The sequence below is a fragment of the Engraulis encrasicolus genome, chromosome 15 (genome assembly GCF_034702125.1).
Source record: "Engraulis encrasicolus isolate BLACKSEA-1 chromosome 15, IST_EnEncr_1.0, whole genome shotgun sequence".
Taxonomy (NCBI): Eukaryota; Metazoa; Chordata; class Actinopteri; order Clupeiformes; family Engraulidae; genus Engraulis; species Engraulis encrasicolus.
The window spans coordinates 38,138,659-38,156,158 of NC_085871.1; the positions used below are offsets into that span (position 1 = coordinate 38,138,659).

At 43.5% G+C, this 17,500-nt stretch overlaps 1 protein-coding gene across 1 annotated transcript in view; it reads left to right on the top strand.

The window, feature by feature from the left end:
- The window catches only part of LOC134464050 (dedicator of cytokinesis protein 9-like), a 147,064-nt gene that overhangs the window by 129,186 nt on the left and 378 nt on the right, over window positions 1-17,500 (top strand). Inside the window, exons 48-53 of the mRNA XM_063217492.1 lie at window positions 7,814-7,960; window positions 9,726-9,936; window positions 11,958-12,148; window positions 12,534-12,634; window positions 13,047-13,185; window positions 14,687-17,500. The exon at window positions 14,687-17,500 is cut by the window's right edge and continues 378 nt beyond it. Coding sequence (XP_063073562.1) covers window positions 7,814-7,960; window positions 9,726-9,936; window positions 11,958-12,148; window positions 12,534-12,634; window positions 13,047-13,185; window positions 14,687-14,818 — 921 coding nt within the window. The 3' untranslated portion in view covers window positions 14,819-17,500. The remainder of the gene's footprint in view (window positions 1-7,813; window positions 7,961-9,725; window positions 9,937-11,957; window positions 12,149-12,533; window positions 12,635-13,046; window positions 13,186-14,686) is intronic.

The following is a 17,500-nucleotide window of genomic DNA, read 5'->3' on the forward strand; positions in this document are numbered from 1 at the left end:
CTACGCAGGTAATCGCTGCACTTATTCCACGTGATTTACAACACTGCACTCGCTAGTCTAGGTTAAACGTTAGGGGTGAAGTTGCACAGCACTCGCACACGGCACGGCTCACTGCAAACAATGTGTGCTGCGATTCACCTGGGTAGGCCAGCGGTGTTAAAAGTGAGTCCAAGTACAACTGGGTTTGGAGAGAGAGAGAGGGGGTGTCGTGCCGAAAAGTGAGTGCCTGCCAAAATACGAGTGCCCTCATTGAAACCAATGGAAACCAATGACCAATTTTTCAGACATTTGTTACCCATTTTTGCAGATAAATCCGACACAATTTAAGATGGAAAGCCTATCAATAAAGAATCTACATTCCTTCTGGAAGTATTACAAAGAACTGGTTACAATTTCAGTAATTTCCATAAAAGAATCGAAGAACTGTCATAACAAATGTTACAGTTTCATTCAAATAGCTCATATTAAGTGGAGGACGAGTAATGTTTCATAAGCATATTTTAGTTCATAAATTATGTAATTCATTCTGCAAAAATGTGTATAATTTTCTCTCAAAAAATGTCATTGGTTTCAATGAGGGCACTCGTGTTCTGGCAGGCACTCACTTTTCGGCACGACACCGGGAAATATATGCTGGGAAATATATGCAATGTCATCTCATAATCATGGAGTTCCTCATGCGATTTCATCTGGGTCAGTCAGAAATGCATGCACCTTGCGCACCGGGAAGTGTGTTTTTTTCAAACAAGAAAACTGGTTCATCATATGCATGGCTTAAACTGACTTTAATGTTTGCCAACGTGCTATAGTTTTCCTCTCATAATAGCACCTGGCGACTGTGACCACAGTTAGATGACCTCGCGCGCGTAAACCCATTAAAATATAGCCTAGCCTTCTGTGGCTATTCAGAGCAATATGAACCAATCAGGTCGGCGTTGCTATTAAGCAAAATACATCCCTGATGTCTACTTAACTAAAATAAGATGCATTTGTCTAATATTTGGAGACATCGCCTTGCTCTTTCTGCGGGGAATTAAGCGCCTCTCTCCCTCGCTCTCTCTCTCTCCCTCTCTCGCCCACACACACACACACACACACTCTGTTTGGAGAGGACGCATTTAAACTGTAACAGTTTAGGCAGTAGGGGAGAGCAGGGACTCATGAAACTCGGGACGAATGAAACACTGCGATTTACTCGAAAACTTTAACATCGCCTATCCGAAAGTATGAAAAGTCAAAGTTGTCAGGTTTACAGGCAAAAGGGACACTGTCGGGACGAATGAAACACCCGTTTCATCCGTCCCTCTCGCCCATTGACTTAAAGCAGGATCAAAATAAAATGGGAGCACTTGAGATGACTATGTTCCAACTTGTCTTGAGCACCGTCGTAGCGCAACAAATCATTATCGTAAACATAGCCCAGATAATTGGAAATTACAAAAAAAGGCTACATTTTATAGACTTTGGCTATAGGCTAAGCCGACTCCTCTACCTGTTTGAATTAGTGCAGCCTTACAGGGAGGACGTTAATTTGGCATAGGTCAACTGCAAGAGACTACTAATTTGTGACTTGACGTGATGTGTGAATAATTAGGCTACGATATGCAACAGGCATATTTAGCCGCACTCAGTCATTCATTGGGTGAATGTCCCGACCCTGTGTGTCCGCGTGCATGCATGGGGTGGGGAAAAACACATCAAGCGTGCCATCACCACCCATCCCCCCGGACGCACGAAACCCATTGAAGATCCAAGCAATTGTAGTCTGTCAGTATTTTAGTGTGGGCCCAGGTAGTTGAATTCCTGCATGGCCTGGTTATCTCAATAGTGCCAAGAAGATGTTTGCCCTCAGGCTAGTGTGTTCATAAAGCGCATGTTCGATTTGCTGTAATAGGCTACGATCAGTAAGCCTCAACTTGTCTGTCGTGTCTTTTCCTTCTTTCGATATTTTGTAAAATAGGCCCACGTTAAAGGCTAAATACGATAATAGGCCTAAATAAGGCTAATAAAGTGAGCTAAATAAGTCAGGCCTAAATAAAGTTGTTTTAGCCTATGAACTCAGGCAATGCAGAAATTTGCGGAGGGATTTTGGATAACTTGGCCTATAGGCTACCGATGGCTTTATGAACTTCATGACTGGGCTACAAGATAGTCGGGTAAGCATATTGACTTGTAGACCACCAACATCTGATGCTGAAGTGGGGGAGGGTGTTTTTTTCCACTTCAAATGTTCCCCGACACACACACACACACACACACACACACACACACACACACACACACACACACACACGCTAATCGCTCTCTCTCTCCGTCTCTCCCTCTCTTTCTCGTTGTTGCTATACGTGCATCTGGATAGGCATAGGCAGTGTGGTCACCCAGCACATTTTCATAGAAATGCTGTGTTTTTTTTAAAAATGAAATCTTTATTCAGTTAGGTTGTGAACAGCGTTTCTCTTTCGATGTTGCGTCACCGTGGACAAGTGTCTGCTCGAAAACTTAATGCAAAGCGGCTAAAATGTTCAGAACGTGTTGAACTTTTCAGAACATGAATGTTTGTCTGTGGGGGAGGGGTGGGTTACAGCAGTGCAGTGCAGTGCAGTGCACGGGACTGCACAGCCTTTTGTGACATGTCGTGGCGCGACAGGTTATCCAGCCTCCGAAGGAGTCATAGTTCCCCAGTCATACTGTTGGTTCGCATCTCCACCGAAGCAACTGAATTTGCAGTCCTAATCACAGATGATTAGCCACACCTGGTGTAACAGATGTATTGTCATGTGTGCATCACATCCCCAGTTAACCGGAATCCCGTCGATCGCGCACAACAGCGCATTGAAAGGATGAAATGTTCACAAGCACCAATACAAAAAAACCGTCTTCAACCTATTAGTCCGTAGGCTATCCTGAGGATATCCGTTCCTGACTTGAATAGGTAGTGCAGAAATAATTAACAGACATCACTTAGCCTATAAGTTAGGAGCGGAATTGAGACGGTGAATGCAGGACAGAATTATGAAAACAAAACACCGTCGACTGGCGGTCTTGTTTAGGGATCACGCTTGTGTTATTATCAAATACCCAACGTTACGTGCAACGCGCAATTGGCTGACTCTTTCCACTTGTAGCCTAAAACTGAGGGAGGGATCAACATACAATGAGCTACACTGAAGCAGATTACTCTGCTTCGCAAAAAAAAAAAAAAAAACAGTGCACCAATAATACCCCAGTCTTCAACCTACTATTTAGGCTACCAGATATATAGGCTAGTAATAGTATTAAGTTGTGCTACCTTGTTTTTTGTGGTAACGACAGTGTAGATCAGGTAATAACCTGCAATAGGGGAAGCGGCATGCGCCAGTTTTAAAGACGGAATGTCGTCGCCAAATGTAAAATCACCTCTCTCATGCTGACATGACGGGGCACTACTTCATTAGGCTACAATGTTGTTCATGTCTGTTTGACTCACACTATACGAGTGGTTCAATTTGTGTTTTTGTGCTCATCGCACAAATGAGACAGACAGGCTTGCTTGATAGGGCTACACAAAGCAAGCGACATCGGTCCACTCAAAATGGTCCGAACTCCGCCGCTTGATTTCATGTCTCCTCAGTCTCTCCATTACGGTTTATTAGTATACCCTGTTTTGCTATTTTCGTTATTCTTAGCCCTGGCATTACAGATGAAGCAACTGTGATCAGTGAGGTTGTGGAAACGGTTGAATAGGCCTATGGTCCTAAATTGGAAGCGGCCGATGCCAGTTTTGAAGACAGAATGTCGTCGCCAAATTTAAAATTCGATCTCTCTCATGCTGGCGTCACGGGACACACTTAATTACAATGGTGTTCCTGTCTGATTGACTCGGTTTTAATTGTCTTTACCGGTTCAAATTGTAGTAGGTATGCAAACTCTGTATCCTGAGGATACCCGTTCCTGGCTTGAATAGTGCTGAAATAAGTGAGGGACGGATTGGGAGACGGTGAATGCAAGACAGAAAAAAGTCGAGTTTAAATTCACATTGTGGTCTTGTTTAGGGCTCACACTTGTGTTATTATCAAATGCCCTATCAAATGCCCAATGCTAAATAAAACATGCAATTTGCTGACTGTATTTCTACTACTACTAAAACTGGGGGACGGGCAAGGACGGAAGCACAAACAGACACAGGCAGACGCTGCTCTGCAAAAGCGGTGCTATACTGCCCCCCGCATTCCGAATGGCCACAGGGTGTAATGATCACGGTACGCTGCCGCGGCCCGGCACGGTAGTGAGCAGATTGAAGTTACACCATCTGTACAGTACATTTAATTACTCGTCCAGTGACCCCCGTCTGTAGCCAGGCCGTGCCCTCCGAGTGTCGTAACACCGACAGCGTTGCTTTTAGTCAGGCAATACAAGAGTGATACAATTGTTTCTGAGCTCCAGAAAAATCAGGAACTCCTCCCACTTTTGTCGGGAAGCATACAACAATTAGAAAACCAAAGGGAGGTGACCATGCTGTTTGGGAAATGTTAATTGTTATGCTCTTGGTGCTCAAGCCTCGAAGAGATGGGAAATTCGATGATAATCAGGCTAGGTTACTCATATGCACCACCTGACAGACCCCTCTCTGGACTGGAGATTAACACAGTAAGACTCGGCCCCTGTTTTAAAATGAGCTGATCAGGCATGAAAATCCCTCACCTTTCGCAGAAATGTGGGTTTTGAAATCATAAGGTACAGGTACAGTACATTACTCATCCAGAGTCACCCATCCGCACTCCAGGGGTGAAAGTAGTTTTCGTTTCTCACCCGTTTCTATGCAAGAAGTGTTACTAGTATTTTGACATATAAATGCTTCACAATGCAAGTGCTGTGTTGGAGATGTGAAGGTTCTTACATTGCTGTGAAGTTACATTCCTTTTACCACTGTAATTCTCTCCAAAGGTTAACCAGATTTTACCTGAAGATTTCATAGCATCCAACTCCTCTAGTTGTAAACATAACTAATTCCCTCATGCTAAGCATCGGATTCGGCATGATAAAAACATCCAACCTACATGTGATGTGAGCAAACCCAACTGAAGCAACTACCAATCGATATGTTGGTCCATACCCTTAACCTCTGCTGATAGCCTTCTTCATGCTAAGGAAAGAAGAGGAGCAATGATTAACAATACTTGACCTGAAGCAATAATATTCCCATTACTAACGAGTTCTACACGCATTACGGCCTGTTAGCATGTAGTTAATTGTTAAGTGCTGACCTTTGCATGAAGACCCCATGAAGGCAGTGCATGTCCATGCATTCATCAAAAAGTTAACCATATTCTCTCTGTTCCCTCTCTCTCTCTCTCTCTCTCTCTCTCTCTCTATTTCTCTCTCTCTCTCTATTTCTCTCTCTCTCTCTCTTTCTCTCTCTCTCTCTCTCACTCCTCTCTCTCTCTCTCTCTCTCTCTCTCTCTCTCTCTCTCTCTCTCTCTCTCTCTCTCTCTCTCTCTCTCTCTCTCTCTCTCTCTCTGCGGTCGTTCAGGCTGCGGTAAGTCTCCACTCTGTGCTCGGCTGGTTTTGCCTGGTTCAGATTGAGTGTGCTGCCATTGAGTGTGATGCCTCCGCTGCATCTGCCTGCTCCTCCTGTCTCTCTCTCTGGGTGCATTCCAGTATGCGCACTCCCATTCTCCCTTGCTCCCTTGCATGTTTGTGGCCTAGCGATAACGTCACTGACAACGGAAGTGTATTTCAATATCTTGCAAATGCGCAATTCATTCTCTCATTTGCAATCGGTTTGGTGAATGAAGAATAGTCCCCCAAAAGTTGTTGTCGATAGGCTGACAGAAGGGATACTTTATTGTTTTCTCCACAGAGGCGAAGCGTCAGCGAAACGCGAGGCCACAAGCACAGGTTGAGGAAGAGAGTCCACATATTGGCATCCACCCTCTCTCTCTCTCTCTGCCTGACTGTGGGCTTCTCTCTGCTTTTACCTCAAACCCTCATCTTCCCAAACTAACCTGCAACTCAGCAACAAAGCGTGGTGTGTTGGTAAGAAAGGTTAGGGCAGCAATGGAAAAACTGAAACTGGAAAGCTGGTGATTTTCTAGTAACAGAGATTTGTGACGAAAGCAAACATGCACATTTACACACACATGCACACACACACACATGCGCACATACTGTACGCTCACATACATGCACGTACACAGGCGCACACACACACAAGCACACGCATGCATGCACACACAGAAACAAACAATATAAAACGAAAGGCAGTTCCATGTATCAGTCACAGCCTACGTATAGGAAATACAGTGTAAGGAAGTTTATGGCTTTTCTGAGAAGCAGGTTCATGCATAGTGCTGGGCAGGACTGGGAGCAGTGGAGCTGACACTTTAACAGGCACTAATGCACAGAATTACTCCCATTTACTGTACAGTGGCTGCACTGACGGACGGATGGATGGATGGATGGATGAATGGATGGAGGGACGGGTGGATGAGTGGATGGATGGGTGAATGGATGGATGATGGGTGGATGCATGGATGTAGACTGATGGACAGACGGACAAACAGACAGACAGACAGACAGACAGACAGACAGACAGACAGGGAAGTGTACTGTACTCTCAGACTACAGACAGTAAAAACTCCACATTATTTCCTCATGGGTGGAGTGATGCGCCATGCTCATAAGGGTTGCCATGGCATCAGATGGCTGTGGTGTTCCATTGCTGCATGATTCTATTTTCATCCCCACTTTATGACATTCCTCTTCTATAAAACTCCTTAACATGAATACTTTCTGGTTAATGGGTATAATGACATATTATTAAATGGAGAAATATGTTTATTTGAGTTATGCAAACGTCTGTGTGTGCTTCCTTGGGTCTGTGGTTTGATCCCTCTCTCTATGCAAGTTGTTTTTCACTGTTTATGGTTTATTTTATTATTCCACCTGCTTGTTGGTGCTGCCTTTGTGTTGGGTGGATTGGGCATGGTCCATTTATTTTATTGTATTTGATTTTTGTTTCCATGTCGCTTGTGCTTGTCACAGTATCGCACTCAGTAAAAAAATGCAATGTTAATTCAACACTTAGGGAGTACTTTGGGAACAAATGCTCTCTAGAAGATGTTAAATTGAGTTGAATTGTTGAATTAGTGATGAATTCTGCATTTTTATTACGGTGTCCTTAGACTGGTCAGCTCACACACATTTGAATGCATGAAGTGAAGTTATCTGTATGAAGTGCATAGGTTCTAAAGCCAGATGATTTGATGACAAGTAGTATTGGATTTTACCGTTTGCATCACAGCTGCACACATCTATAGGCACCTGTGTGTTTTTGTGTGTGTGTGTTCTGATCGTTAAAACTCAATGTACATATTGCAGTGTTAATGCAACGCATAGAGAGACAAATTCAACACTCTTCTAGTTGCTCCTACTCTCTTAAGAGTTGAATCAACATTGCAATATGTATAGCGTAAGCCTTTATCCACTGTAAGCGATGTGTCCCCATCTACAAAGTAAAATATGCAGTGTTAATTCAATACTAAGTAGACAAAATACATTATAAATGTTGTATTAACACTGTATGGTTTACTGTGTGTCCTCTTGGTGCCCACAGTGTTAAACGTTGCAAGCCAGTAAAAGAGTAATTTGCACTGCTGCCTTGAATTTGTAACTCAATTCAAGTAAGTAACTCAACTCGAGATTTAACTCAACTCGAGGCTTTCTCAAGTTGACTTAACTTACAAACTTCAGGCAGCAAGGCAACTTACTTACTTACGTTTAACTGGCTGCAATGTTTTACAGTGCATGCTAATTGTGTATTATTGCCTCCCAGGGCTTCTTTGAGGATGAGGACGGTAAGGAGTACATCTACAAGGAGCCCAAGTTCACGCCACTCTCCGAGATCTCCCAGCGCCTCCTCAAGCTCTACTCCGACAAGTTCGGGCCCGACAACGTCAAGATGATACAGGATTCTGGAAGGGTAAGAGTGGCTGTAGAAATCAAAGAGGGCAGAGTTTGGATTTGGGAGATGGGGGTGTAGAAAGAGGCAGAGATACTGTACAGAGCCAAATAAGGGTCTCCTCTGCGGGGGAGCGATAATGTTCTTCAGTGCTGTTGTAGGAACCGGCGTGCCTCTGCCTAAGGCACAGATGAGGTGGAGAGAGAGATGGCAAAAGGCGGAGAGGGAGGGCTAGAGGGAGGGTGGCCAGAGCAGAGAGATGAAGAGATACTGGGAGGCGTAGCGAGAGAGAGAGAGAGAGAGAGAGAGAGAGAGAGAGAGAGAGAGAGAGAGAGAGAGAGAGAGAGAGAGAGAGGGAATCACCCGTGTCCATCCTCCTGAGGAAGTGAGTGGAGCATGAGTCACTGCCCAGGTGCTGATCCTGATTCTAAAGTCAGTTGGGGCCCCAAGCAAAAATTCAAAACAATGAACGGTCGAAAAGAATCGCCATTGCTTTAGTGTAGCCCCATAGTGCAAGCCGTTCCTCCTGTGGCACGCTGTAATAGTGATTGAAAAGTTAACTACCGTAGTGCTACACTACGATGACAGAACATGGGCCTTTAGTAATGCACTACAACTTGGTCATTGCTATTCTGGTAACAGCAAATGTATAACAGTGTGTCTTAATGGATTAAAGTGTGAGTTGTTGTTCGCTATTGGCCCCAAGCAGCTGCCTGCCTAGCCTGGTGACAAGATGCGCCTATACCTATCTGAAGGCAAAGTCTGCCTCCCAAACCTAGAGGATACTGCCCAGTGTTTACGACAGCTGTTATCGCAGTGTGTTTTTACTAGACGTGTAATGTCCTCACACACAAGCTGTAAATCACAGAACACTGTCCAGAAGACACTGTGCCCAGCACGTTTTATTTGATACATTTACTGCATACATATTATTCAGTATTCGTGTGTGTGTGTGTGTGTGTGTGTGTGTGTGTGTGTGTGTGTGTGTGTGTGTGTGTGTGTGTGTGTGTGTGTGTGTGTGTGTGTGTTTGCTTGCATTACATCCAATGTAATTTTTCAATGAATAAAGTGAAAGTGAAGCGAGGTTAGGTGCTAAAATTCCACATGATCACTTCTGTCTATGGCTGAAGTGCCCTTTAGCAAGGCACCTAACACATCATTGCCCCAGGGACTATAACCAATACCCTGAGAGAAAAACTGTAAATGACTTTGAATAAATAAAAAGTGTCAGCTAAGTGTAATTTAATGTAATAAAAGTGTCATGTAATGGCACTAAGGCCGGCCGCACATTGGCTCCGACAGCACTGCGGCGCACTTTGCTTCCGACATAATTCGGACCCCCAAACCAAATTTCACACGAACATAGCATTGATAGTCAATGGGCGGCGCCGACAAAATAGAACTTCTCTCTAATTGCTATACGACATCAGCGAATGTCCGCGGACATCGGCGCCAGTGTGCGGGGTTCTATTGAAAACAATGAAATCGAACTTTTGCTCAGCAGTGCTCAGCACTTTGTCGGAGCCGGTGTGCGGAAGCCCTAACAGTAGGGCACTGGGCTGCCAAGCCTGCGACCCGAGTTTGATTCCGGCCCGGGTCCTTTGCCGAACCTTCCCCATCTCTCACTCCCCACTCATATCCAGCCAAATCTCCCACTGTCCTATCATAAATAAACTAGTAAAACACCAAAAAAATAAATATTTTTAAAAAGTACAATGTAATGTAATAAACGTGTAATGTAGTGTAATAAAAGTGTAATGTAAGTGTAATGTAATGTGATTGTCAGGTGAACCCCAAGGACCTGGACTCCAAGTTCGCCTACATCCAGGTGACGCACGTGACCCCGTACCTGGAGGAGAAGGAGCTGGAGGAGCGACGCACCGACTTCGAGAAGAGCCACAACATCCGCCGCTTCGTCTTCGAGACGCCCTTCACCGTGTCGGGCAAGAAGCAAGGCGGCGTGGAGGAGCAGTGCAAACGACGCACCGTGCTCACCAGTAAGACACACGGACATACACACACTGTACTAACCATTAACACACACTCACACACACACACATACACACACCATACTCAACAGTAAGACACACACTCAGGCTCACACACTGTACTCACCAGTAAGACACACACACACACACATTCAATATCCTGTGATGGCTGAAAAGGCAGAGATATCACGCTTAGACAGACTGATGATGATCGAAAAATTTTGTGGAACATCGTTGGAAGTAATGGTGGGTCCAGGATAATCATTGTTAAAGCTACCAAGATGGAGCTGTGTTTTTTCACTGCTTTCACTACAAGCCATGTTTTTCAGCCATTGCCGTCTATGAGGAAAACGTTCTAAAATCTAAATTTGGCAGCAGATAATAAGGAAAGCATTGCCTTGTGAATAGCCCATTTTAGATAAGGTTATCATTTGTGGGAATGACTCTTAAAAGCCAACTAGTCATAAATATACAATAAAGTAACATATTCAAAAACACAGTAAAGCAATAAGTGTGTTTACCGTATAGCACACCTAAGCATAGCAGGAAGTATTGCTGATGAACATGCCCTCAATCTAGATTTTAAGGAACAGTGCACCTCATTTCAGGAAATTGCTCATATGTAGTTACGCCCTGGTAAAATATGCGAATACATGGGATTTTTTATTTTCTCCTCTCTATGTGCTTGGATTGCCTGGTTTAACAGTAGCCGTATTAAGCGTAGCAATGGTACTAATTCCATCCAGTGATCACTTGCGACTTGATGCTAATGGTGCCATTTACTTCCAGTGGTTATGCTAAGCTATGCTAATCACTCTATTACTAATAAATGTAAGTACTGAACACACTGAGAAGAAAATTATTCGCATAGTCAAAAAAGTGTGGACTGTTCCTTTTTTTCACAAAACAGAAGAGCAATAAACACATTTACAGCAGACATTAGTTGGAAATGTCTACTTGTAAACATGCTCTGCAGATAGTCACTTGGCCAAACAATACACTATACTGTATAATATAGCAATGTTCATTTTATATTTCTAGGGAAGAATCAACTAGAAGTGTGTTGAAATTTTGACTATATGTTTTATCAGGAAATCTATGCCCATAAGCAACATTGTCTACAGATAGATACTTGGCAGGGATACCCCAACATCATCAATTCCATCGTAAATAGCAGCGCTGACTCTTATCCTCTTATCCACACCCATGTCTATTGCACTCCATCAAACTCTAATAAACTCCCAATCGCCCAATGCCTTTTAATCCAGCTCCTTTCTGTCCTCTGTTCCCTGCACTGTTCCAACTACTTTTATGGTTTTACAGCTCACTTCTGTTCCAAAAGTACAGGCGTCTTTTACTGCGGCCACTGATAACAGATGAACCGATAGAGGTGTTGTATAGAAACGCCCTGATGCTGGTGAAAAAAGTTTGTACCCTCAACTTTGTGTTTTCCCGGGTGGGGGGTGTTTTGTTTGTTTTTTGCTCTGGCATTTGCAGATCCCTCTATTTCCTGTGCATGATATCTTTCGGATGTCAAGACTTAGTATATCCCTTGCAGTGGTGCAGATGGTATCGCTGGTGATCTAAGTCAGCTACATCATAACAACATTGACATTATCGAGAGTCCACTGTAGTCCACAGTGTAAACAATGTTCCACACACACACTACTATCATGTAGACTACAGTTAAATCAAGTGATATTGGCATTAGACAAGAGAAAACCAGATAAACCTGGTTGACATTCATTACTGAAAAAATGAATGAGTGAATGATTGCACAATACTGTATTTAGAAAGGCTCCCATTTTCTCAAATACTTTTCTCTCCTCTTCTCTCCTCTCCTCCCCTCACCTCTCCTCTCCTCTATTCTATTCTATTCTATTCTATTCTATTCTATTCTATTCTATTCTATTCTATTCTATCACACTTTTCCTCTCCTCTTCTCTCCTCTCTGCATATCTCCTCTCCTCTCCTCTCCTCTCCTCTCCTCTCCTCTCCTCTCCTCTCCTCTCCTCTCCTCTCCTCTCCAGCCACTCATTGTTTCCCCTATGTGAAGAAGCGCATCGCGGTGATGTATCAGCACCATACGGACCTGAGCCCCATTGAGGTGGCCATAGATGAGATGAGCTCTAAGGTGTGTGAGCTCCGGGTGCTCTGCTCTGCTGCAGAGGTCGACATGATCAAACTGCAGCTCAAGCTACAGGGCAGCATCTGTGTACAGGTAGGACTTGCACTTGCTCTCTCTCTCTCTCTCTCTCTCTCTCTCTCTCTCTCTCTCTCTCTCTCTCTCTCTCTCTCTCTCTCTCTCTCTCTCTGTCTCTGTCTCTCTCTCTCTCTCTCTCTCTCTCTCTCTCTCTCTCTCTCTCTCTCTCTCTCTATCTATCTATCTATCTATCTATCTATCTATCTATCTATCTATCTATCTATGCCTTTGCTTCATCATGGTGTCTGTATGTCTGTCTGTTAAACTGTGCGTACAGGTATAACAAGCGTGTATGAGTAAACTATTTTAATTTCAAAATCCAACCTTTCTCCTCCCTCTTTTTGTCGAGGCCTTGGATCAGAGTGTCTTTGTGCTGATTCTGTTTGGTCTCCTTATTCCGCAGGTCAATGCAGGTCCTTTAGCCTACGCTAGAGCTTTCCTCGATGACGCCTGTCAGAAGAAATACGCAGACAACAAAGTCAAACAGCTCAAAGAAGTCTTCAGGTATGTCCTCCTGCTGTAGTTTGCCTTTCTTTGCTGTTTTCTAACTCTGTATCGTAGAAGACTATGAGGATTTTAGTTTTTGTCCATAAAAACAAACATAGTGTTTCAACTCAGTGTTTTGCCATCTTAGTTTTGCGCTTTGAGAATAGTACAACTGTATATAAAAAAGTAAACTGTCCACATGTTAAGTGAAAGCAAAAATGAAAGCCCAACTGGGAAACTCCAACTCTAATTGTCATACAAGTGCACACTGCACACAACGAAATTGCATTTATGCCTAACCTGTACAAGGGGATAGCCCCCAATGGCAGGACGGTACCATACTCAGGGTACCTCAGTCATGGAGGAGGATGCGGGGGGGGCACTGGTTAATTACTCTCCCCAGTATGAACATACGTGTATTTTTGCACAGGCAATTTGTGGACGCCTGTGGGACGGCCCTGGGTGTGAATGAGCGTCTAATCAAGGAGGACCAGCAGGAGTATCATGACGAGATGAAGGCTAACTACAGGGACCTGACCAGGGAACTGTCCACCATCATGCACGAACAGGTCAGATAGAACGCACACACACACACACACACACACACACACACACACACACACACACACACACACACACACACACACACACACACACACACACACACACACACACACACAGAGAGAGAGACACACACACAGCAGTGTAGAGAACTGTCCAACATCATGCACAAACAGGTCAGATAGGGCGCGCGCACACACACACACACACACACACACACACACACACACACACACACACACACACACACACACACACACACTAGCAGGAGAATCATATTGAGAGTCACCGTCATCAGAGAACTGTTCACAACATGGGAAAGAAACTGTACTGATGTGTGACCATAATCACATGTGTGTGAGTGGGTATTCTATTGGGGATACAAAGATCAATAGAACATTTGGGTCAGCTTGCCCAGTGGAGGGGGGGGGTGGGGCAAAGACGGCACTTTAATATTGAAAAATGAACACATGAAACACATTACACTTACCAGTGTTATTTGAATGTCCTATTCTGACTGTAGATGCTCTACGTGTATGTGCTTTTGCAGCTTTGCGCATCAAAAATGCTTTGCTTTTAAGAGTATGATCTTACAAGTGATGTTAGATGTTTCAATGTTGTAGTTGGTTGCTACAGTGTTTTGTGTATAGATAGAGTATACGTGGGCTATAAGTTTGCTGCTTTTGCTCACCAATGCTTTCTCTCTCCTGCTCCCCATGGGCTTGCCTGCAGATTGGATGGTAATAAAGCTTTTTCATTTCAATTTTTTTTATTTTTCTTGATTATTTCATATAATTTGTTTTGCACTCTGTGTGGTGTTTTTTCAGTTTGCTGTCCATCATATGCTCCTTATTGCTCTGGCTGAGTCATCCCTCTAATCCAGTGTTTCTCAACAGGGGTGCCGCGGAAATGTGGCTGATAAATAAATTATGTAATATAATACATATTTGTCTAAATTGATAAGTTAATGTTAGTCAGTGAAATCTTTCATCTGCTATTTATGCACAATGAAGTAAATATAGGTCGCCCCAGTCAGCTGCAACTTCGAACGTAGGTCGTGTGACGTCTCAAAATGTGTTACTTTTCTAAGCTTATGTGGTATCGGATGCGGTGCCATGTTACAGCTTGTTGGTTTGGGGTGCCTTGAAATTTTTTATGAATTGAAAGGGTGCCTCGCCTACAAAAAGGTTGAGAAACACTGCTCTAATCCTCTCCTTTCATTTATATCACATTCTTTCATTTTATCCTCATTTTGTATTTATTCCTTTCATTGACTCGTCCATCTCTTCCCATATTATCCATCTCTTTCTCTTTCAATGTCTTTATCTCTCTCTCATTTCTCATATTATTGTATCTTTCTTACCCCTCCTCCCTCCTTGTCTGCATCTATTCTCCTCTGTTTCTCTGAATCTCTCTCTCTCTCTCTCTCTCTCTCTCTCCCTCTCTCTCGCTCTCTCCCTCCCTCTCTCTCTCTTTCTCTCTCTCTCCCTCTTATTTTCCTGTCCTTAGATCTTCCCAGTGGAGGAAGGCGGGGCTAAGAACGCCCTCTCTGATTCGCTGCACATCTTCAATGCCATCAGTGGCACGCCCACAGGAAGTGTCCCCATGCACGGCCTGCCCTCGTCCTCCTCCACCGCCTGACCTTCTACCCCTTGACCTCCGATGACCTCTGACGACCTTTGAACTCTCAGAGATGGGGGGAAGGGAAACCTAGAGGTGAAAATGGATGGGTAGATCATTTTTTTCAGCGGATATGAGGCGCCGGAATGTGACTTTCAGCCAAGTGCACTCAAGACAGAAGATCCTCATTCATCCAGGCAATGTTAGTCAAAAGAGTTTAGCAGTCACCAACTCCAAGATGGCAAGGAGGAGAAATAAAAAAGGGGGGAATGGACACATGCTTCAACAGAGACTTCAAGGCGCCACAATAAGACTTGTGAGAAAATGAAAAAGGGGACAGGGGAAAATAGGTGGACAGGCTGAAGATAGAGCGGAAGTTTGAGGGGAAAAAAGAAATGAGGAAGATCCTCAATGGACTCTCCCAACAGATATCGTTACTGTGTTGTGAAAAATGAAGGTTATTTCTCATAGGCTCTTATTCCCCCTGACCACCATCTGTTGGACATCAGGGTGACTTTTTTAAACTGTGATGGCTGCCTTGTGTTGGAGCTGGAAGAATTAGTCTGAACCTATGACACGGTCAGATCTTTCCACTAACCAGTAGCCTACGTCTCTCTCTTTCTCTCTCTCTCTCTCCTTTTCTCTGTCTCATTCTGGCCACCAAGACCATGTGACTGGCAGAGCAAACATTTGAGACCAGGACCAGATGTCTATTTGTCTTGATGCGTCCATTTTGTCCATCTCATCCATTCGTTGTTTCCTGTGAGCACAGAGTGGAAAGCAAGCCCTGTTGCCCATAGCAACAAACGAGGACCTATCTTGTGTGTGTGCATGTCTGAAAGGGAAACTGTCCCAACATCAAAATTCTGGCAGGTGACATGTGAGATTTGCCCATACCCAATGTCTTACGTTGAAAAGATAGTAGTTTTAGGTCAGTCCACAGTTGTCTATTTCTACATTGGTAAACAGAGGAAAAAACATTTGGTTAGTTAAATAAAATAAGAAAAAACAGGTTTTGAGTTTGTTACTGTGTGTAGGGAACGGTTTTAATTTGTGGGTTGCAGTGAAAATGCAACCATGCTGGCCCATGTTTAACTGTAAAATGTAACAGTTGTCAGTGTTTACAGAACAATGTAGAGTAAAAATGGATTTAAAAAACCATTCACCTCCATCTTTAGACTCTAGATGCACCTTCACTCATCTGCATCTGTTTTTATTTTTGCAATTTTGGGTCTGTTTTACAGAGGGCTGGCAGAGGGCCAGCGGTATTAGTAGTGTTCAAAACAATTTTAACAAATTCACTTTTTTTGCACACATCTGCAGTATATTCTACAGTAACGGTTGCATTGGTCTACAATGTAGTAAAATGTTAGTTCAATTTACAACTTGGTAAAATGTTGGGTTTTTCACAATAACCTCCATTCCACAAGCAAGGTTTTATTCACTTTTTGGTCATCAGACTTTTTCCAGGCGAATATGGGCCATAGACTTAAATTATGTGAGTAAAACCTTGCGTGTGCAATGGGCAGGGTAGGCGTTACATCATGTATTTCTTTTACACAAATATGAATTCGCTTGTGCAGTAAATTTGACATGTTCAGGACTTGGACATGCCATGTGGGCTAGCTCTCCTGAAACCCTGCACTTTCCCCACTTTTCCCCAGAAATATAAAATGTTATCCTGTACCGTGAAAAGGGAGAGAAACCATGTTCAATGCCAAGGGACTGTTACTTTTTTGTTTTGTTTTGTTTTGTTTTGTTTTTGTTTTGTTATATCTTTTGTTTATTTTTATGCCTGTTTTCTATATTAACAGAAGAGGAGTGCAATATTTTTATGTGTCTGTCTGTAGTTCCCATCCATCCAGGCATTCCTCATTTTGCTCAGATCCACGCTCGTCATTATACCTGTAACCAAAGTCTCGCCAGACGAATGTAGCTCTGCCAAGCTCCACCTGCTATTCCACTGAGTTCTACACAATTCATCTGGGATCTCACCTGGGGAGTATTCCACGGACCTCGCTTAGTAGTAAACCAGGTTAACTTAACCTTGAGGTAGTGGTAAATCATCTAATACAGGAGCCTGGATGCCTCATTTTCTTAACTAAATCACATCTATGGGCTATCTTTTAGCTGGTTTACCACTTCCTGCAGGTCAACCTAGCTATGTTCATGGAATACCTTGGAGGTACTTGAAGGGAGCAACAACAAAAAACAAAAAAAAAACAAAAATAGCCAGTCAGGAAAGGTTGCACTTGCACGCACATTTTCAGAAGCAGAAGCAACGGTTTCTTTCAGACAAACATTGGTCCGTCTGCAATCTGCCACATATTCATCCTTTATAAGATGAACATAGAACAGTTTTGAATCTATTTATTGGTGGAAAACTTGTTTTCGCTCTTCTTCCAACTGAATGAGGCCCTGCCTTCTGAAATACAGTACATCTCCAATTCAGCTACCCCAGATGGATGTGTAGAACGAGGCGGAGCTACATTCAGCTGGGGAGACTCATGGTTGCGCTCTTTCGTCATCGTCATCTCTCTTGCCAAAGTGGGGGAACAGAGACTTCAGTAGCAATGCATTATGGGCACAGGAACAGGATGGGATGGAGAACTCTCTTTTGGTTACACTTTACGTGACGCTGGCATCATACACATTACATGACAGTGTCATAATAGTGTCAAAGCAGTGTCACAAGCATAATGT